This window comes from Thermobia domestica, chromosome 9 (assembly GCF_964235325.1).
Source record: "Thermobia domestica chromosome 9, izTheDome1.hap1.1, whole genome shotgun sequence".
Taxonomy (NCBI): Eukaryota; Metazoa; Arthropoda; class Insecta; order Zygentoma; family Lepismatidae; genus Thermobia; species Thermobia domestica.
In genome coordinates this window covers 68045728-68070361 of record NC_137462.1, presented here as the reverse complement: position 1 = coordinate 68070361, position 24634 = coordinate 68045728, and the positions used below count along the sequence as shown (strand labels likewise).

Sequence of the window (24634 nt, the reverse complement as noted above, 5' to 3'; positions counted from 1 at the left end):
GTCGCGGAAAATATTTCACACACAAAAAAAAGTTTCTTCTGTTTCACATGCGAAACTTCTTCGAAGAAAAGAGTGGGTAATGATTCGAATCAGTAGTTTTAAACATTCTCAGAAATAGCGATACAAGTGGGAACGCAAAGGAATTTTAAAACGGTGGTTACGATCACTAACAACTAACTACAGAAAATAGTGTGACGTAAATATAATGCTGAGATAGCCGCAAAACGGAGTTTTATTGCATTGTAATACACACAGGATTCTTCACCAGTCATGGTGGTGTCAAGTGCGTCTTCGAATAACTTCTGTATGATTCAATTTATATAGGCTATAGTTCGCAACTTTCCGAAATAATGCAATTATTTATTTATCTATCTATATATCTATATATACAGGGTGAACGGTAACTATGTGGACGAACTTGGACGGGTGATAGTACATCTTAAAAAAAAGCAAAAAGGTCCTAGTGAACATGGGGGAAATTCCTGTTTAGGAATGACAGAGTGTTGAAAGCGTGGAACATGAACTTCAGAGGCCAACAGCTTAAAACAATACATCGTGTAGAGTGCGGTTAAAAACGTCACTTATAAAGTCATACCTACTCTATTGAAAAATGCATATTTGAAAACGCAGCTACGTGTGCGCACGGGATTAACAAAGTGTGACACTTCTTTCCTTTACAGCATGTCCGGGAATCCCTCCGTGCCTTTGGGGGAATCCCGTGTGTACGCATAGCTGCGTTTCCAAACATGCATTTTTCAACAGAGTAGGTATGACTTTCTAAGTGACGTTTTTAACCGCGCTCTCTATGATGTATTGGTTTTAAGCTGTTGACCTCTGAAGTTCATGTTCTCACGTTTTCGACACTCTCACTCGTAAACGGGACGAAATTTGTCCCATGCTCACTACGACTTTTTTTCTTCTTCTTGTTAAGGCCAACATACACTAGCGTATTTTCAGCGCGCATTTTCGGTCCGTAAAATGATGTCGTAAATTTCGGTCCGTAAGTTGGCCCATACACCTAGCGTAAAAATAGGCGCGTAAAAGAAGAAGAAAAAGAAGCGGTCATTTTTCGCTCTTCCTCTTGCCTGTTGTTTGAGCACATGGTCGTTTTCCAGTTTACTCAACTTGCTTGAACAAGACGGATCTATCTGAGGCCATGGTTTTAAGTGCAGGTGCTATAAACATTGTGTTGTTAAGTAAAAGAATAAAAAGAGTTGAGTTGAGTTGATTTTAGTTTAGCGTCCCTTTCAGCAGCGAGGCTATATGAGACGTGGACCTACTGATTAACGTGGAATCCGAACCACATGAGAAAGAATAAAAAGAAAGTATAGAAGAAACAGACTGGGATCCACGCCGAAGAGGATTAAAAATTCACATTTATCTATATTACGTCCAAGCAGCTCAATCCAATTGGCCTATTTTTGGTACAATCTTAGATCATTGTACTTAGTGATCTGAGATCACTAAATATTTATATAAATCGTACTTCGAAGGAGGAGAACACAGGACAGGGAAAAAGATATATTCAATTTTTTACGATGTAAATTGCAAACATTTAAATTTCAAAACAGGCACAATGATGATTTAATACAATCTGAACGAGCTTGATGTGTGGTTTCCTCTTACCTTCCGAAATAAGCCTATTGTTTGGAACTGCAGTTTACAAAGAATAAGGGAGTAAAGGAGTGTTCCGATAGTTGAATAATTGATTGATTATTTTGTTATACAATGTTTTAGACTGCTGACTTTGGTCGTTAAAAAGTGGGCTACTGAATGATAAATTCAATTTAAAGAAAATATGATTTATTAATGGTTGCAGCTTTCGTTTTTTTTCTTTCTTACAAAATTAACGAAGTAGTAACAAATAGAATAACTTATCCCCTCACGGGATACCAATTTTTACTACCTTATCTACAGCTCAAAAATAGGCCAGAAAGAAAAAATAAGACTTATACAACTACCTCCAGCCCATTCTTTAGAAATAGTTTGATCCTTGTTACCTCGGCTTTTGTAAGTTGAAGGGATCCTCCCCACTGCTTCCACCCACCTTTTTTTTATTTCAAAGTTTATCTTGCCATTTAGTTTTTTTTTTATCTAGTTGTTAAAAATCATTTAAATATTTATTTATTGAAAGGTTGGGTGTTAGCGGACTTAGGTAATTTCATCACCGGAATTTTCGTCACCGGTAATTTTGTCACCAAAATATTAGCATATAGGTTATTTCGTCACCGGAAATTTCGACAGTAATTTCGTCACTTGTAATTTTGTCACCAAAATATTAGCATGCAGGAAATTTTGTCATGGTCATTTTTTCACCTTTGTTGAACTAAGTAGAGACAAAGCAAACGACCGGAACAGCTAACCTTATCTTAATCAAAGTTAGAAAACAATTCAGTTGGTGTTCGACTCTGGAAAATCAAAGTTTCGGATACTCGAAGCAAGAACAAACAGCAGTAAAATAACATAATGTCAGTTTCAGCAAATGTTAAAAGCACAGGCAAAATGGGCCAGTAATGGATTTATATCATATATCACTATTTACAAATATTAAGTTTCGGCAATATTAAAATTTCAGAACAGAAAATTAGCAAACAAAATATAGCTTGTATTAATACAATAAATGGTTTACATGTTCATTTTCTACTCTTCATAACATGATAGGAAAGAACAAGCAAAATTTTTTTCAAACATTTAGTTCCAGTGTTATACGTTAAGCACAAAGATTAGAGCCGTTTCTGAAAAATCTCAAACACTCTTCTAGTTTGCTGTTTGGGTGGTTGCCCACAGCATCTTGATGAAGCACAGCTGAAACCGTTGCTTCAATTTGTTGTATTTCATGAATAAGCTTCCAAATAGTTGCGTGGGACATTCCTACTAGATGATGAAACTTCTGATTCCACAATTCACAAATATTATTTATCCTAGAATTGCTGTTAAAGGTAGCTTGGTGAACATTCCAACTATCTGGGGGATATAGACGGGGCACATTACGCAAACAAATATTCCCAGATCGAGCTTTAACACGGCGATACGTGTTTGACACGCAAGTGCTATCAAAACAGTCCAGAAGTTCCAGCTCTTCCTCCAAAGTCACTTGTATTAATCGATGCACATCTGCTATTAGAAGAAATGCAAATCTGTTTATTTTCTCGCAAAATAGACGAAAATTTTAATTGCTCTTGTACCGTTCTAAGAGTCCAAGGTCTTGGACCTTCCTCTATGTTGACTGAGTCAGGTGAAAAAAGTAACGCTATAAACGAGTTGAATCTCCAAAAGTTGCATTTACGCTATATCAAAACCCATTACCATAGTTACAGGTCCGGATATTCACTAAATTCACTGCACTGATCCACCACCGCACGAAACAGTTCTTCATATGAATTTTGTGTCTTGGTCTACATTAGGGCGTATACCTAGTAAAGGAAGTATCACCTCAAATAACATACACTTTTTTTTTTTTTGAAGCCATTGAAAAGTTGCGTTCACCATCCATGTTTCACTTTTTAATAGCTTCATAAGGCTATATTTAAAGGAAACATCCAGAAATATTTATACGTTTTTCTTCCTTTATAGAAATTTGTTCTTTTCACATATATCCAATAACAATTTGCCAATGTTTACTCAGAGGTGAAATATAATATAATTCTTTTAATAGCTCTTAAAAAAAGGCCACTCTTTTCAAATGACTCTGTTAACTTGGAAGGTCCAAGAGTTTGGGTTCAGAGAACGGTACTAAAACGATGAAAATTTTCGTCTATTCTGCGGGAAAATTAACAGATTGGCGTATCTTCCCATATTTGTTTGCTATTTTCTGTTCTGAAATTTTGATATTCACAAAATTTAATATTTGTAAATAGTGAATAATGAACCCATTAGTTCCCCATGTTGCCTGTGCTTTTAACATTTGCTCAAGCAGACATTATTTTCTTCTACTGGTGCTTGTTCTTGCGTCGAGTACCAGAAACTTCAATTTTGCAAAGTTCAACACCAACTGAACTGTTTTCTAAGTATTATTAAAATAACGTAAGCTGTTTGATCGTTTGCTTTGTCTCTATTTAATTCAACAAAGGTGAAGAAATAACCGTGACAAAATTTCCTATATGACAATATTTCTGTGATAGAATTACTGGAAACTTTTATCTCTTGTCTCAAATACAATATGTAAAATATGTAACTCTTTATTTAATAATAATAATCTATTTTTATTATGCTGCATAGTTTTGGCAGTTTAAGTTTAAAGAAAACAATTCCAAAAACTTTTTCGAGTTCATTCATTGTACTTGTATTATGTTCTAAAAGACACTGGTGATGAAATTATCGTGACATTATTTTCGGTGACGAAATTACCTATATGGTAATATTTTGATGACAAAATTACCGGTGACGAAATTACCGTGACAAATTTTCCGGTGACAAAATTACCGTCGCCCGGTGTTAGCATGCGGGGTCAGGTTAAATTCAGTTCTACTCTGGTTTTCGTTTATTGCCAGTTTATCACTGTTTATTTTCATGTTTTCTTTAAATGTAGTCTTTAGTAATTTACTGTAGTAAAAAAATGTTTTAAACTTAATGACTTTTTTCTTCATTCTTGCTGTCGGGTATATGATATGAGGGTGAAATCCACCCGAACTTGAGGGTTTCCACATATACATACAAATCAATTGAGTAGTAAGTAAGGGCAAACTCAACATCGGATAATTTTCTTTAAATTCGAGTGATAAGTTTCTAAACTTAATACTTTTATCAGATTTCCAAGGGAAGGTTTTCGAATTTTCTTCCTATCCCCCAAAATAAAGGAAGTTCACTGATAGATGAAAATAAAAAGACAAACGCGATTTTACCGAAAATGACCACTTTTATTATCTGGCATAAGTTATTTCTGTAGTAAAAATACAAAAAAGGTTAGTTTACTCTTGCCTGAGAGTTTTTTCGAGATATTTTCTCAAACACGAGTCAGTTAATTTTGTTCGTAATTGATAAATAAATGGTTTATTAATAACCGGACAATATGACATAACTATTTTTTCCTGAAAAGATCCACAACGGGTAATTTACTCTTGAGGGAGAATTTGTTTCGAATTTCTGAAAAACGCCTTAGGTGATAGTTCATATTTCATAAATAAATGTTTAATAGCCTGCAATATGGAAACATCCACACGAAGCAGTTTTGAAGATGAGTTTCTACTATGTTCAATGTGTAATTCTATGAAAAATATACACTATTAAGTAGCAGATTGCGTCAACTATGTCAATTCTCCTAATAATGATGCATACACTACTTACAAACATAGTAAAACGATTGAGTTGTTCGTGAAATAAATTATTTAAGTGACAAGTATTGAGTGTTACATAATATTTTATGGCAATATACCTTAAGTTGACATTTATCTAGGAAGGTTTGATAGTACTAACAATACTGAGATTGAGAAATGCTTTAATAAGTTAATATAAATTTATGAGTGTATTTCCTGTAAATAGGTGTAATTTTCAATTCTGGTCTTAGTTATGATCTCTTTTGGGCTTATATCTGTTGTACTTTTCAGGTAAGTGTTCGTAAACATATCCCCATCATGATGAGATATAATACAATGTTGAAAAATATTTAACATGGCCGGTACCTCGAATTGAACCAGAACTTTTACGGCTGGGAATCAACCACACACACACACACACACACACACACACACAAAAAAAAAAGCTGTACAACGATTTGCTATTTGACTTAGTATATAAGCATTAATGGTGAAATAGGATTATTATTAGATTTAAATATTTGCACAAACTGAGGTTTGGAACAATATACGAAGAAAGAAACATTATATCTCGTGGTTTATTAATTCTTTTTTTACGAGTAATGTCAACATCGCGTGCAAAATAGTTACTTTCTGAACCTATTTCGCTATAAATTCTTGTAAAGTTGAGAAAGTACTTAAAATAACAAGCAGCACATTGTCAAAATGGCAAAAATCGTCATCGAATTTCGATATTCAAACTCAATTATTTGCTCCGTGTTATCAGGGAAATATCGGATAGTATCTTGTTCAAGGTCAGGATTACTACTATTTAAACTTACAGATACAGCACTAGGCCATTTTACTCTGAAACATTTTAACAATTTGATAAAAATTTAATTACAATTTGAGGTCAAGATGGTACAAGACAACAGCGACATTACAAAAATAGCTTATTTATAGATGATCTGAAAGTATACTCACTTGAAAAAACGTCTACAGTTTCTGGTAACTGATTATAGGTACTGATCTAATTTTGTTTAGAAGGGACCTTTGGACAATATTAACTCTCACAGCTCAAGTGTAAAAGAGATCACTGGACCGTGTTCTTCTAACGGGTACGCGAAAATTGATCTGACTTAACAACTGTTCATATGATATGTGGCCATTTACAATTTTTTTTGCAAAAATATTAGGTCAGAAATTTTGTTTCTCACTAGGGGAGATTTGATATTGAGAGATTTTAAAACGTTATTTTTTGGAAGTGTTCGGAGGTGAGGTACTCGGTAGGATACAATGGCTAAAAAGAAATTAATTACGGAATTTAATTTTTGAAATGAGTAGGGCAGGCCATAGACCAGATAGGAGAACAATACTCAATAGTGGGAGCAACATATGATTTATAGATAATTTTCAATTCGGCAAGAATTGGTCAAATGCTATTGACAGTCATACTTTTTTAAAAAAAAAAACACACACACACACAACAGAGGGCCACAGCGGCTGAGTGCTAAAGCACTTATCTCTGGTGCGTGGGGTCCCTGGTTCAATCCCCGTCCAAATAAGTTTGTGTGGGCAACATCATGTCCGTGGGTTTTCTCAGGGTACTCTCGTTTCCTCCCACATTTCATTCCACCAATTCTCTCATCATCATTCACTTACCTTAATTATTGTATTCTTTAGTCTAAATGGCATAATCGTGGGAAGTTAAACTCAAAGATTTCATTTCAGTATCACAACATGGGTAACTCTGAAGGTGTGACTTCATCTTTATATGCGCCTTTACCTGTGTGAAAAAAAAAACTAATGTCCAAATATTAAATTAAATCTTAAATTCCTAGTCGAAAGGCATCAGGTTAGATAAGTTTAGCGAGCCTATATGAGAAGTAGAACCCGAACCGCATGAGCTCCCGCCTAGAATCGAACAGGGCGCCCCGCACCGAGGACGCGTACGCTGACTATATAGCCACGGAGGAGCTCTCATAATTTGCGAATTCAGATTAGGAAGTATTGGATTTAAATACCTTTTTCTCTGTGCACTCAAAATTAATTATGAATTTTAATAGGAAATGATGTCTCGTTTTGTGCAATAGGAAATATTAGTTCAGCCGAAATCGTATCTTGTATGGAAAGACTGAAACTAGATTGGAATGATTATTTCTGGAGAGTCTACCAGCAAACCTCAGCAACGATTCGCGAGGACAACACAAGAACAGGTTTTCTCTTCTGAAAACAATACGACCAGAAGAGGGAGAAGGCCGTGGAAAGGGCAAGAGACCACCTGCTGCTTGAAAACCCTTTCATCTGAGCCGTTTTTACGCGCCGTATTTACGCTCGAAGTTAAAAGCACCCAGACTTTTCCAGCGTATGAAAATTCGGTACGTAAACGTACGCCAGGTCCCATACACTAACGTATTGACAGCTGCTAACAAGACTAGCGCAAGAAATTTTATGGCTACGGCTGAAAAATACGTCAGTGTATGGCTGGTATTAGATGTACTATCACCCGCCCAAATTTGTCCACGAAGTTACCGTTCACCTCTCACAGGGGACTAGGTTCGAAGAGAATGTGTGCTGTAGAGTGGAGGTCCTGAGTAGTATTGTTGACACCAAATAACACAATTTATATGTTTCTGTAAATGCTTCTTCTACCAAGCCTCTTTCTTTCAAGAAATGGATAATTTCAGTCACAGTTTTATTTGAAAAATCTAAGAGTCTGTAAACCTATATTAATTCACTCCGCAAATTGTTAAAATTAAAAAGAAAACTCTCGTAAATTGATTTAAGGGTCAAAAACAAGCAATCAGGAAATCGAGATTTCAAGCACTGAAAATTCTTTAAATCTAACAGCTCAAGAAATTGTAACTCACTGGGATCTTAAAATCGCAGTATCAATAATGTCATTGAAGATACGCACATATTTAATTTCTGAATCTGTTGAGTCATCTACTTTACGTCTTTTATTATAAGGTTCCCGTTGTCATCCAATTCTACTTTTCTATGTCTTCAAAATCGTTTCTTGCATTTCTAAGTTGAGATACCATTATTGTACTTTTTGGATGCAATATTTCACATCCAAGGTTTTACTTTAAAGAATGTTGAATAGTATATCCGTGCGGAGAAATGCAAAATCGAAATCCTTCAATGATAACTCACACATTTTTTCTTTTTTTCTTTTTTGTAGTCATGAAAGCTTCGGTGTCGCAATTATCTGAATCTTCTACAATGTTCTCAGAACACCGTAAGAGTTCTATTTGATTTTCATTTACTGCATTCACAATTTTGGAATTGTAATTCCATCTTATAGTGGCAACCGTTGGAAATCGCTTAGTTACTTCTGATTCAGCAAGCACGTTACAGCGTTTCGATGAATATGAAAAGAAATTTGGAATGACACTTATTCTAAAAAATATTTTACATTCCTTGATGTGATTAATAGACTGTGGAACAACGAGATTGAGTCTGTAAGCATGGCAGTATATGGTGAATGCACTCAAACACCATTTCACAAAAACTTGTAAACCGTTCAAATGTCCAGAAAATATGGCAGCTCTATCCATAGAATAATGCTACAAGCTTTTGCTTACAATCAAAGTGAGAGAGAACTTCGAAAGCATGCTCACTTAGAGCAGTCGCAGTACAAGCACTAGTAACATCTGCAAAACAAGTCTTTCATGAATTGCCGTCTTTCACGTACCGATTGATTGTTGAGAGATCTTTGCAATGTCCGTAGTTTTGTCCAACATTATTGCTGTAAGAAGTGTATTCTTTATTTCTGACTTAATTTTATCCAGAATTACTCACCAAACACATTTAATAATATAATTCTGAATTCTGTTTGACGTTCCTTTAAACACTCTCATACTGTGAAGATGACAAGTCAACATGGGCGCCCGAACGAGAGGATAGGGTGGGGCCCGGACCTTCCTCTGGCTCACGAAAATGTATACGTAATATAGCAAACCACGTATATTAAATACCAGAAATACCAGACGCAACATAGCAACCATGGAGATGGCCCCTCCCTAGAAAATTTTCTTCAGGCGCCCCTGTAAGTCCATTTAGTGTCGTACTTAGAAAGTAACTGAATTACCTCAATATAATTTCCCTAATTGACAGAATCTTCCTGTTTGTCATGACTTCTAAATGATAGCTCTTGTTTAGCCATAAAACAAGAGGAATAAATCAATCGGTTCATTAGTTCTCGGTTTGAATCAACTTCTGCATTGCTTGCTCAATTAAAAATCAATTCTGGTTTCCCGAAAGTTTTCAATTTAGTTATTGTGGACAGGTGTGAATAACATTTTTCTTGGCGCAACTTGGGTTTGTGAAAATTGTTCATGTCAAAAAAGCCATCATTATTCCACACGTCCTTTTCTATGTGGAACAGAATACAAGGCCAGCAATACAGTTTGTTTCTTGTCTTACATGCAGTTAACTATTTTGAAGAAGCAAAATAATCCGTTTTGATATTATGTATATAATCTTTCATTTTTATCTAAATGGAAATGCTTGGAGTTGTTCTACTACTGGTTATTATTTGTTGCATTTCTTGAAAATTAAGGAATTCAATGGTCCAGAATACAAGACTGAAACGGCCGATCCCCGCCCTTACTGATCCCTATACCAATTGAAGTAAAATCACTGCTTGCGCCATCGCTTAGCTGCAAGGGACTCGATTTCTCATACGAGCCCCCTTCCATACTTTATTCTTCGAGTCATTTGCAAAATATATTGATAATCTAAAAAGTTCACACTTTATTAGATTTCTCAAAGTGTCAAGATTAATGTTGTAAATTTAATAGCGTTAAAACTGTTAACTGTAAAAAGCAAACGAGCATTAAATTCTCTTACGACAGAACGCCCATGCTTAGAGCTTAGACAACATAATATGAGGACTAGCTGACTGGACCCTATTCCCTTCCCCGAGAAAAGCCGATTAAAACCCGAGCGTTTCCGATCTCCACTTCGCTGTCGCACCCAGCACACGGGCGTTGACTATAGTTGTGTCAGAACAATTGAAATAGTGTTATTTTACAAAAATAGAGAAATACTAACAATGTTTTCGTTTTCTTTGGTATATATTTATCACAAAATACTTTAATTAAAATTCCAGGGGACTAGCCTAGTCCCCTAGTCCCCTTGACGGCACGCCGCTGTATATATATATATATATATATATATATATATATATATATATATATATATATAATGAAATGACTACATTTGTAACAACTCTTGAGCCACCCCGACTGATTTCCATTAAATTTTCAACGTAGATGAGGTTCGGGCCTGGAATAGTTGTAGCTTCACTTTGAAGGTGCACTTTGAAGAGAAGAGAAAGATATACAAAAATGATCGAAAATGACCAATATTAATGTCGAATCATAGTTTTCGGAGTGGCTGATATGAACAGTGCCACTTGCGATGCCGTTTAAATCCAAATTCGGTCCCCATTAGTACTTCTAAGGGGGATGGTGACATAGTTGAAAATTACTGATTAATTGAAATTCATACTGAAAACGTTGTTTTTCACCACATTTTTCATCTGATATAAATATTTTAAAAAAATACTAGTTACAGCATATAAAAAATGTGATGCAGGCCTACTTACAAATCAGTTTAGTACCATTGTTTTATGGTAGTATTTACAGTACCTTGTTGAAACGTTTGTCTTCAAAGTGTCAAATATAAATCGCAATAAATTGTGTAATCTGCTGTAAAAAAAAAATAATAATAAAAAAATAAACCATACTGTTTTCCGATAGGTATAAGGAGCAGATACCATACTATTTTTAGATTAGTATGGTAAAATAGTATTTTTCCATACTATTTTACCGTAAATTATTAATTATATGTAAACGTTGTTATTTTTAAGTGACTGAAGCGAGGTAATCTTACAATGATGTTTTAAAAGCTGGTCATTTGGGGGGGCCTGGCCCCGATGGGCCCCCCCGTGGCTACACCCCTGTACTGAAATAGCACATTAAACCATTTATTATAGCTATAACGAAAGGACAGCACACACTATGATTAGTAAGATAAAATAAGATAAAATAATCTAAAATTATCATTCTGTTTTAAAGTTTAATTTTACATATCATTCTGTTAACGTTTTCATAATTTTATGTATTTTCTTATAACTATGATTACTACACACTTGTGATATACCTGTACTAAATTTCACATGAAATAACTAGATTAAATTATTATTATTATGGGGAACGTAAAATAAAGTATGCTATACTGCATTAACATGAGTACAATTAATGATTCAGATAGGTTCAGTTTCAGTTTGGGATACCACTCTCAGGTCTGGATTTATATATTTAGAGCCCAACACTAACAAGATTACGTGATGCTTATTGACTAAAGATAATACAATTTAGTGAAAAAATATCAGTAAAGCACATAATGGTTGAGATAATATACATATATATATATAAGGATAAGTTTCTTATAATAATAATAATAATAATAATAATAATAATAATAATAATAATAATAATAATAATAATAATAATAATAATAATAATAACTGTTTACAAGTTGTGACATGTTTAAGGGTACGCACAAGAGTTGAGGCTGTCTCGTCTCGAAAATGCGTGGTGAAAGTGATTCTGTACGAAGAGTTGTTTTGTCTGGTGTCGAATCTCTTCACGAAAATTGTCTCGTTTCGTGCGCACTTCTAGCAAAGTTATATTTGTATTTGGAATGAATACTCACGTTCTAAAGTTCCTCAATATTCAAAGACCACCTACTAGTATATAAAATAATGTAATTTAACTGTTTATATTAAAGACTTTAGAAAAACACAGGAAAAGAAATAAATATAGTTGAACTGTGTGATTCTAGAAAGACTCGGGTACGACTTCTGAGAAAGTCAGAATTTCAACATTTTTCAATGTAACTGGGCAATAAAAAGTCAAATAAATTAAAAGAAAGTGAGAATTAGCTACATAAAATAAACCTATCCCAAAAATGTTTGTGTGGGTTCTCAAATTACGTCAATAAACTAAAGTGAAATATCAGTCACTTAATTATTTTTTCAAAGTCATTTTTCATTTTTAGTTAAGGCCCTGTCGGAGTGGACGGCCGGGACTGAATTCTCCCTAAGGTTCCCCTTAAATCCGAACCTAATTACACTACATCCTGGGGCATCTTCTTATTCGTTTTACGTTCATGTATATTTATCCTACTGCCTAAACATTATGTAAATCTAGGATTCGCGTAAGAATTACCAAATCTATATGACACTTTGCTTTCACGATCGCCATAATTATTACGCTTCCTATTTAGTCCTACCTTGATTTTGGATCTAAGTTTATGATTACAGATAGTAACACAATTACGGTTACAATTAACTTTTATCTTGGTATTATTTCCCTCCATTGCATTAATATTCCGTCTTGCAAACTTTGTTGATAGTTCCTCATAGAAATAGCCTGTGGCTTTTCATATACATTACATTGCACTATTGAATTAGTTTTAAACATTAACAATTGAATTGAACATTTGGTAGTTTTGGTGGATCTTCTTTGGTAGTTTACATGATCAAATTATTTGGACATTACCTTTTGAGTCCATTTCAAAACATTTGTATTTAGTACAATGATTCTAATCATAATATCTGAAATTAATCCTTTGTTCAACCTTGTTTCTGGTCCATTGTGTATCTTTACATACCGTCTGAACATATCATGTTCTATCGTCCCAATAGAAGAATTCTTCAAACTTGTCTGGCGGTGAACAGGGTGTGTTTTTTGCACTGCCTTAAAACATAGCTATTACCAATAATAGTATTCTCAATTTTCAAGCACAATACTGCATTTCCATTTAAATAATGACTTATTAACAGAGAATGTGGCGTCATGGTCATAATATTTTCAGATCCCTCAACATTTGAATCAACCCCAATAACAGTTATCTCTTCATTAACACTAGTAAGATGTAATTATTCTAACACATTCGAAGGGAAAGTTATGTCTTCCTTTAGCAACGTTTAAACTTCACGAAGAGATTGATCTACTTGAATTTGTATCACGACATTTATCGCTTGTTTCAACTTGGTCTTTACCTAATTGGCAAATGATTGCAGCAAACTACGCAGCCGTCTATTGCTATACTATTTTGTTTTGCAGAGATAAGTTCAGATACGAGGGGTGTCCAATAAGCTATCTACCTAGACAGGAAGGAATGCAGATAGGCTCACCTGGTCATCACAGTTTCTCGATGTAATCTCCATGGAGGTCTATGGATTATTGCCACTTTCTGGGCAGCGAAGAAATCCCAGAGAAAAAATAGTCTTTGTCATTTCCTGCAAACCACTGGGAAACATGCTGTTGGATCTCTTGTCAGACAGGTTCGTCCGCTGTCACCAGTTCAGACAGGAATTTGTCCTGGTCCTCCTCAAAGATAACCAACAAGTCTTGGGACAGCTGCATCCGAGAGGTGCTTCAACTTCTGCAAATCCATTGCTCGCGGCGTCACACAAACATTCGCTACGTGGCGTAACACACACTACTCACTGCCAACACGTTGCTCCAACTGATCTCAAATTGCGCAGAGGGTTTTCCCACAGTGGCCTTGGTGTTCTTGTCAGGCGTCACTATGCTACGCTCCTCCTTTCCTATCTAGGTAGATAACTTATTGGACACCCCTCGTACATTATATGCTCTCTTCAACACGTCTTCTGCCCGATTTTTCACGTATTGACTGTTACGTGATAGTGCATACTCTATCCATGTTGCTGCGCAGTTTTAATATTGTTTTTTCAAAATTGTGTGTAAATGATTAATCCTTACTTAATTGCGAGGCTAATTGAATATTCTTGTGTGAAAAAAACAACACTAAATATTTAACGATAAATCCTTAAAACGCCTTAGAACTACTTGAAGTAGATTTCAACTTTATAGTATTAATTTTTTTCTAACGTAATAGTTTCAAAATAACGTTGGACATTTCAGTGTAAAATTATATTTTATAAATAAATTTGAATAAATAAATGATTCGAATATGCCATCAGTTCTTTGTTTATAAAAGTGTAATGTTTAAATAATCTGACGAGATTCACTTTTATATTGATTTCCTGTGACTTATTGCAGTGACATATTCTTTCAGCTAATTTTCATTTCTCTTTAAACAAAGAAGAAAAAACAGATACAGTAAATACAGATACTGTGCTTTTCATTCCGTTTTATTCATATGTATGTATTAATATAAGCATCGCTCTTACCTTGACAAAAAAGTTCCATGGCTTTGCTACACCATATTTTCCTGGCTTCATAGAATCAACATACCATGTCACAAAACCATATAATATTATGTCTATGATGAATAAGAGAAATACATGTGCCAAAGATAAGTATTTTCTGTCGTCGTACGTTGCTGTAATAAGGGATGGGTGCATCCCACCTGCAAATACAGTACATTTAAACATTTTTGCAATTAACAAGGAACATATTTATGACAAGCAATAAATCGCGAGGGCAAATTTGCTTTATTGCTAATTCGAGGGTCCTAAATGTACTGTGAAATCCCTTTTCTGTAAAATTTTGCTCTTATTCACTATAATTGAATAAAAGTTTCCACAGAAGTGTTCCTAAAGTGTGGAACCACTCTTACAACATCCACAAATTCGATAAGACATGAATGAAACTACATGAATCTTATATATTACTAAATACTATTCAACTGGGGCATATCACAGACCCTGCCCACAATATACAATATAAATTCATTAAACACGAATAGATTCCTACGATGTATCAAACTAAGAAAAATTCCTCAGAGATACGCTAATGTGGCAATATTTGTCATTTACAACAACAAAAAAATAAATAAATAAATAAAATAAAATAAAAAATAAAAATAAAAATAAAAACAAATTGCTGAAGCAACAGTCTCCTTAGGGGCCAAGCCTATAAGCTGGCTTGAAATTCATGACTTTAGGGAGATGTGTGGTCAACACAGGGGCGGCGATTCGGGGGGGGGGGGCAAGAGGGGGCAGTTGCCCCCCCCACTTTTTTGAAGTGACCCAGTTTTCGCATGTATTACTGGTTCATAGAAAAAATGGTGCCATTTAATATTTGTCGTTGCGTGAGTACGTATTGGTTATTTGTCTTCCCGTGGAGTTAAGAAAACTACAGGAATTGCGTTTTAATTGGAATTAAAAGCAATTAATATTGCAATTGCGTATTTCTTTAAATGTCATAGGATATGCCTGTAGCATTTACTGTCTTTCATTATCTAAACCGTAAGAGTAATAACATACATTTAATGGCATGTAATTTAATGTGTGGAATCAAAAATATAAGTTGTTCATTAATCCCCAGTTTCAATATAACTTCCACAAAACAAGCCTCATTATTCATTAGTGTGATTAATGTTATCCCTTGTATTTATTTGTTTTGCAAATTTGTTATTAAATAATTTGATCACACAATATTCCAGACAGAATTGTAAGATGTTCATGAGCAAGCAATCAAATCTCTTCTTTCATTATTTATGAGTACCTACTTGCGTTGCTCTTGTCAATTAACTTAATAAAACATGAAATACGATATATGGTATTTTAACTAAAAAAAAGATAGTATCCTAACAGTTATACAACCTTTCGTCAAACAAAGTATTAAAACAATCAGGGAAACTAATATTGATATACAAATATTCAGATCATGCCTTGCCCCCCACTTTTAACGTCCAATTGCCGCCACTGGGTCAACATATCGGCTCCCATCACCGTTAGTGTCTTTCTAGACCAGAGTTAACTACTTCTTGCTTTCAAGTAGCTCTCCAATTGTTCTCACGATGACGGATGGACACCACAATGTCAAAACCTTTTGGTGAGTACGAACGGTCAACGTCTCTTCTCGGAGGAACCCGACACTACCTGATTTCACTAATCCCACAGGAAGAGGTATTACAATGCAACTGAGGTGTTGGCAAATATCTTATCTTTAATTGTCATACCTTTAATTATTTTAAAGTTTTTGCATGTTGTCTGTATGGAGTGTCTTTATATGTTGATAGAAGAATCTCAAACTTATTTGGTGCTTCGAAATCATTAGAGTAAATATAGTGGTGACCAAAATTATATGTATACCACATGTATAAAATTAATATATTCAGGCGGCAATTGAGGTGAACAGTGGCTAGCCATATAAGGAACTGGAACTACAATTCACTGTCAGTAGAGAAACCATTCGACAGCACCTCTATCAACTTGGGAAGCACTACAAGCTGGGTCGATGAATACCACATGATTTGACTCCGGGTCGGAGGGCAACGCAAGCAGACACCTGTGATTTTTGCTGTCTTGTCTGAGGAAGGAGCCATTTCTGGACAGGGTGTGATGAGAAGTGGGTTCTGTACGAAGCTCCATGGAACCCTTAATCATTGATTAACACCCTACGAACCGGTTCCAAAACAGCCAAAACTAGCACCCCATCAAAAGAAGGCCCTTCTTTGTGTTTGGTAGACTACTCGCATCATCGTGCATCAGGAACTGCTACCAGCTAGTCAAAGCATCAATTTAACTGTATACTGTCAGCTGTTGAGCCGTTTAAAGAAAAACTAAAAACTCTGGAGCCAGCACTTCAGAATCGCAAAGGGGTACTCCTGTTGCAGGACAACACTAAGCCCCACGTGACTAGGATGAACCGGAATACCATTCTACGTCTTTGGTAGGATACACTATTGCATCCGCCATATTCCCGAGACATTGTACTGTCCGATTAATACCTGTTCCATCCTTGGCTTATCACCTTAGAGGACGCCAGTTCAAATCCCTAGTAGAGGTTTGAAATGCACTTGATACTTTCTTCGTTTCACGGCCCACCAAGTTCTGCCGTGATGGAATCCATGGCCTTCCAGAACGTTGGCAGAAGGTCGTCGATATTGATGGGGACTATTTTTGATCTTCCAGATACGTCTTAGGTGACATATCGATGTTGGAGAGTGGTGGGTGAAAAATCGACAGAACGTTCTTGGTTACCTTTATACTTCTGAATTTGTGATGTTCAGATTGAGAACATCAATCCTTAAAGGCACGAATATTTAGTCACGCTTCGCCTCCAGGTTGACATGCTTACTGCAGGATGCACCAAATTGACTTGACAAGACCACAGAAATATATTTTTATTTCTCAAGATGAGGATGACATGCCTCCAGATCCATAGTTGTGATCAATTCAAACCTAAAGTGTTCAAGAAAAACTTAGTATCTGAGAGGAGAAAATATACATCAAACGTTATTAATAGAGTGGACTCTTTTTTTCTACCATAAATTGTGATGGGACACGTCTGGTAAGAGGTAATTCGGTTAACGGAAGAAAATAACTAGATCACTATTTATTAGCGAGATATCAATATATCTTTCCTATAGGAAACTAGACTTGATACATACAAACAGGATGGTGTGATTCTCAAGCAACGAGCACGAATTGGAGACCAACATATTCGATAATATTGTCTATACAAATAAACATTTGCTTATTTCTATCTTTATATTATTTCTTCACAGAATTTCTTTATGCATTAATTGAGGAGTTTGATGCAATAAGGGCGTAAGTCTGAAACATGGAGTTGGAGAAAAACGATGTTGAAAATTTAAGTAATGTTTTTGTCTTACATATAACAATGCAGCAGCATTTATGTAATATGCAGCATTTTATTCCGATATTGAATTGAAATGTTACCAGGAGGCTAAACAAGCATGGTAAAAGCCACAAATGCGTTTTATAAAAAAAAAAAAAAAAAAAAAAAGAAAGAAAGGGCGTAAACTCGCTTACGCTCTCATTACATCAAACTCCTCAATTACTCAATTATTTAAGAGAACTAAGTTTGCTTATTCTATTAATTCCGTAGTTTCAAATTCTTGAGCATAAGGTTACATTAACACTGAACAATTTGTTTATAAGCTGAAGAAATCGAAATATGAAATAAGGCATAATAATAATAATAATAATAATAATAATAATAATAATAATAATAATAATAATAATAATAATAATAATAGAAAATCCTCAACTTGCAATAAAATTAAGCATAAATTAGCGTATATAGAGCAATCGGGCATAACGTTGGACAGTTTGGAAAAAACAGAAAATTTTCTTGTTTAGTACTGCATTTTTATATTTACCTTACCTCTGGAACCAATTTCAGTAATTATAGGTTACACAGTGGTTACTTTTTACTTTCTTAATATACATGCAAAAATACTAACACATTTATCTTATTTTAAAATAGTCCTTTAATAGATTTATCTGTATATAAACCTTACACAAAGTATATGTGATTAGTTTTTCTTTTTTTTTCTTTCTTTGACACTTGTTGAAGAATCATGGATTGTACGCTTTTCGCAACTTCCGAGTGAAATTCCCAAAACCTTAATGTAGTAAAATCTTTCCCAATCTTTCCCCTCGTCATTGATAAAGTTAAGAGATTTTGCATTTTATCACAAGTTTTCATGTACCGAATTTCCTACTAGTATGTTTGAGGTATTAAACAAAGATTCCTCTGTTTCTCTGCGCTAGTCATGTTGAATTTTTACGAGTGAATAACATTCGTATGTCTCAAGTCAAAAAGCTACCCATCAAATTCTTAGATCTTATGCATACGTAAATAATTCAAAGGAGACAATAGAGATTTTAACTAAAATATGGATTTAATAATTAAATTCAAAAACAAATTTAAAACATTGGTATAGAATGCCCGTTAAAATATTTCTTCAAATACTAGTCAATATTTAGAGATGTCAGAGAGGGAAATATCATCTCAATTTCTCAGAAAAAAAAACGCAATTTATTGCTCTACGTCATAGGTATGTCTCAAACCGACGTTTGGCTTTTACTAGCATAAATTGTGTGGAATAATGCATCATTATAGTTTTATACAATACTGCAGAGAATGAATATTTCTGAAAACTGATTGATCAAGTTTACCAGTGGTAAGTTTGAATTCTTTACACCCAATATCGTTTTTTCTCTCTCCCAAAGTTCTAATTAAGCTTTCGCTTCACTATTATAACATTAACATCAAATGGTATATTTGTTATTTCAGGAACAACTTTAGCTGAAATAAAATTAGAAAAGATGAAGAAGGAAATGAATTATCTAAATGTAGAAGAATTTGTTCAAAGACAACTTCAAATACATGTTATCACTTACTATTTCAATTTTATTTATTTCGAATCTCTGTGGAAAAAACAAATGTTTTTGTTTGATTCGTGGCTTTGGTGGTTTCAAACTTAGAGATGTGTGTGGTGTGAAAGTGAAATAGCGTACCTGTCCTATGTATTTTATACGTAATATAAACTGATATATAGTAATGTTAACTGTGATATTTTTTATTTAAATTACATTTCATGAAATAAAAGCTTAAAATGATAGCAAATATAAATTAGCTGTGGAAGGCTAATTTATTAATAAAAATCATACGTAATAAATTTGATTTGGTACCTTTACAGTTTGTGTCCGTAATAATTAAATATTGCATACAGTAAAGAGGTTCAATAACTAGTACAATAACAAAACTTAAGGCTGTCTCTATAACCATGAAACTAGAAGACCGTTGTGTATACTATCTAACTCGTCGAATTCATTCACAAGTATTATAATTAAAATCATAAGAGGAATGATTTCGCTTTAACGTATGTGGTAGAACGCAAACTCTTATAGTGCAGTTTTACAACGTAGTCAAATCTTTTTTTTTAAATCTTTCAAATTCCCTCTATCTGCTCTATATGCATATAAGCTCTTAGCCTTCCGATAGACTATAGGGCGCCATTTGCATTATTTCCACAGAAACACGGCGCGGGGTAGTTTTCAGTGGTGGTCGTAGCTTGAAAGATTTTTCAAAAAACATTTATTTAAGTAATATTGTATGTATAAAAGAAAAATACTTATTTATTGCATACGATCTTCAATTACATTTAAACAAATAAAAGATAGTGAAACTTCTTATTAGTAATAGTAAATTTTACCTTTCTCTCTCCTCGAAGTACATTTTCCAGAATGTAGGTGTGATAAAATAATCTTCTATTGGTGACTTGGTATTCCGCGTAAACAAAACAAAACAAAACAAAACAAAACAAAACAAAACAAAACAAAAAAAAGCTATCGCCGTGCAGCTATGCCACCCAATATACACCTTCTTATCAAATAATCGTGTCTTTCTCCTCTTTTCCTCTCTCCCATACTAAAACCAGCAAACAACATGAGCATAAATCTAATTTCAAAATATACATGTATTAGTATCGATAAAATGAAACTATAAAACTGATACGAAACAAGATTCATAAGTTGATATAGGAAGAAACTTAAACACACACATAATGAAAAATTAAAACCGATGGATGTCTGTTACACAGAGATTAAGAAGTGAGACAGAGAGAGTGAAGGGGAGAGAAGAAAAGGAAAAGTGAGAACAGATAAAAAAATATATTATTTAAACGTAGGTAGAAAAGAACCTAACATTATAAAGTTACGTTTCCATAAATCCAACAGTAATATAGAAGTAACATTTTTTTTTTTTTTTTTACATTTTTAAGGCTATTGGAATATATAGAGAATGCTTGAGAAATTTATTAAGTCACTTTCAAAATTAATAGTAAACTTGGTGGTCAAATTAAATACTCAATTTCCAGTGGAACTGTAGTTCCAGACACATCTAGGATAATGTCAAAAGTTTAACATACATGCTTTCTTTCTTCGTGGTTCGGTTGCAAATTTGGCAGTGTTCATTGGACGTACTGATCCAAACCCAGTAGGTACCGTAGGTCATTCCTTCCATTCCAGTCTACCAATGCAAATTAAAAAAGAACGAAAGAAAAGAAAGAAAAACGAATAAGTGCTGCTAAATTTCTATCAGAAGCAGTCTATATTAAAGGTCTAAACTGCATCATAATGAAAAGTTACAAATGTGTAGTACTACTACTGACTTTTGTGTATGTCTAAGATCGATAGCTCCTCACGCCATATGGATTTTGCGGTGGATAAACACAATTTACGTGGCTTTTTTGAAAACGGAACATAAAATGAAACAAGAGCCGAATCTTCAAAGAATCATTCGCGAGATTGATGCCGTGTGCGCCACGTCTCAAGCAAGGAGCATATTGATATTATTGGTTGAATGACAACTACAGTGAAGGTGAACATAAGCATGCTTTTAAACTTGCACGTCAAAATTACTGCATAATATGTTATTATTTCTGTAATTTTTCCTGGGTTCTATGTTTTTTAGTTTATTAGTGGACTCGAATTTGTGGAATAATGCATTTCGGCGTGCACTTTGGTGTAAATAACTTTACAGGAAGAAGCCTTTTTTTTTTCCAAGATCAGGACTGAACTTAGTTGGTTTGCCTTATAGTTTTAAGGTGGCATTAAAATGTAAGGATAACATATTGGACTTACGAGTAGTACAGCTATCCAACATAAGTTCAAACCCTGTTCAAGCCAAAGTTGTTTTCTTACAAACTGATCGTGAAGAATCGATTCTCATACTAAATGAGTAATCCTTATGAATGTGAAAGCAAACATCTCTATTATGATAGAGACGTTTTACGAATGTTAGTTGGGAAAGGGCAAATAATAGCAATAGGAATTACAAGAACAATTCAAAACATTTCATTAATCTACAGTATTCACTTTTCGGGTTATTGTTCTCAGAAAGAAATACTACACCATTTGTGAAAAAAAATGGGTAGAGCAACCGATGGAGTATTGGTATCGTGCTAGACTTTCCTATGGAAAAATTTTGGTTCGATTTCCCATCAGATATTATCATTTTTTTTGCATAAAATAATGGCTGCGAACAAAGATTTATCTGCGGCTGTAGAACTTACAAGGTGAGAATCCAAGTAAACACTGTGTGCGTTCTTCATCATACACTGTAATGATAAGTAGGTTTTATAGGTTCCTCTTTCTTTCTCTATCTCTCTGTCTCTGTCTGTCTCCCTTGACGTTTCTCTACCATGTCTTTCTTCTTTTTCTTCTCTCCCTCTCTCTCTCTCTCTCTCTCTCATACACACTTTATATGCGTGTGTGTGTTCCAAATTTAAAACCGAGTCAGTTTTGATGACCTGGTGACTATCTCGATCGACCCGGTATGGAAAATCTAGTTAACTGTGAATTTCGGTGTCGTGTTTTCCAGTAGCGTAGCGTAGTATTCCGAAATGGGGATGCCAAAGTTAGTCACTTGTGCGATACAATACTGTTCCAATCAGCAATACATAGCTATTACGAGGGAAAATGTAGGGTTATAAAAAATTTAGGGGGGCAGGCCCCTCTAATTGGTGGCCTAATGCGTGGATTACGTTAGAAGCCAATAAGCAATTGTCTCAGCTCCTTCTTGCCGCTACCGATTTGACGAGAAAATTCGGCCCCAGTGTTGTATGAACACTGTTTTCAGTATAGTTCCCTTTGTTTATTTCTCGTGGGCAGCTTCTTTCTCCGCATACCATACTTCAATCTTTTTCTTTAAAAAAAAAAAAAAAAAAAAAAATACGTCGCCCCTAGAAATTTGTCATCTTGGGTCCGGAACTCCGACGCCCGTTCGTGAATATGGCCTAAAAGTATACGTATATCATTTGAAGATGCAAATAGTCTGGTGGCAGAGCAAGAGAACCTTGCATTTTGGGGTGACCAAGGTTTTTTGATGTTTTCTTATAGATTTTGATGTGCTGAATCCAAAACTGCCGGGTGCAACTCTGGCACCCTTGAGCATTTCCCACAAAACTCACTAACGATTTCCCCTCCGTCCTTTTTATTAAAAAATCGTTGACTTCGGGGAAATTATCTCTAACTTCTACAGTATTTAACGTAGAATAACGGTTCAGACCTTGTTATGCTTCTATCGGAACAGTCTTTCCAACTATGTTAATCACTTGGACTGCAACGATCAGGAAAGGGAAATAAAATGGGAAATTCTGGAAAATTCCCTCCCAAAGAATCTTTCAGCTCTTAATATTCAAGAGCCGTACATCGAATCTCCATCCAGAAAGAAAATATTTTTATATTTTCATGAACTTTCGACACCAGCAAACACTATTAGGACGGGTGCCGCCCTGGCACCCTTGAACATTTCCCACAAAAGTCACAATTTCCCATCATTGGTATTTTACCAAAAAATTATTGACTTCTGGGAAATTATCTGTAACTTCTACAGTAATAAACGTAGAATAACGGTTCAAACCTTGTTATGCTTTTATTGCAACAGTCTTTCCAATAATGTTAATCATTTGGGCTGCGACGATCAGGAAAGGAAAATAAAATGGGAAATTTCGGAAAATTCCCTCCCAAAGCATGTTTCAGCTCTTAATATCCAAGAACCGTACATCGAATCTCCATCCGGAAAGAAAATATTTTTATTTTTTCATGAACTTTCGACACTAGCAAACAATATTAGGAAAGGTACCGCCCTGGCACCCTTGAACATTTCCCACAAAACTCACAATTTCCCATCATTAGTATTTTACCAAAAATTATTGACTTCTGGGAAATTATCTGTAACTTCTACAGTAATAAACGTAGAATAACGGTTCAGACCTTGTTATGCTTCTATTGGAACAGTCTTTCCAACAATGTTAATTACTTGGAGCTGCAATGAACAGGAAACTAAAATAAAATGGGAAATTTCGGAAAATTCCCTTCCAAAGCATGTTTCAGCTCTTAAAGTACAAAAGGGATGAGGTGTATCTCCTTCCGAAAGAAATATTTTCAATTTTCATGAACTTTCTACCTTCACCACTTCCCATTAAACTCATGATTTCCCATCATCTATATTAAAAATGGTTCATTGCGGGAAATGTACCTTGAACTTCTATACAAATTAACAAAGAGTAATGTTTCATTCTTTTCTGTTTCTGTTCGAATAATCTTTCCAACGATATCAGCCCTTAGGGCAACATTTGCAATTTCGAGACATTTTTATTAAGTGCGAATGTAATGTATTTAGACTGTTCCAAAATTTTCTATTATCAGTAAAGTGTATTAATAAATCGTACGTTTAAAAAAATATTTTTATAACTTTCTTCGATTTTTATGATTTTGATTAAAATGTAGCACCTGTAATTCGAGAGGTTTCGCACACTTAGAAAATGAATCTTCTAGTGGTATTCTAAAAGCCACACTTATCTGTAAAAAAATGGTTATTCAAGATAAACTTACATAATGACTTAAGTATGTCATGTTTATTTGTAATATTATTCCTCACCACTTTCTTCACTCTCGTCAGCGTCGTTATGTGAGTACGTGTTTAGTTTGTTGTAGCATCTACCATAAAAGCATTTACAAAACATTGTACAAGGTAGTTTACCTACACAACTACATCTTCTTGTTGAACAAGGTTTTTCTGACGAACAGGAACATTTGATGAGGTGAAGTACATCGACATGATCTGGCTCAA

General features: G+C 34.6%; 1 protein-coding gene across 2 annotated transcripts in view; it reads right to left on the bottom strand.

The window, feature by feature from the left end:
* The window catches only part of LOC145694714 (phospholipid-transporting ATPase ABCA3-like), a 187752-nt gene that overhangs the window by 91303 nt on the left and 71815 nt on the right, over positions 1–24634 (bottom strand). For both annotated transcript variants that reach the window (XM_081771243.1, XM_081771244.1), the window contains exon 8: positions 14467–14645. In XM_081771243.1, the coding sequence (XP_081627369.1) occupies positions 14467–14645 (179 nt within the window). The remainder of the gene's footprint in view (positions 1–14466; positions 14646–24634) is intronic.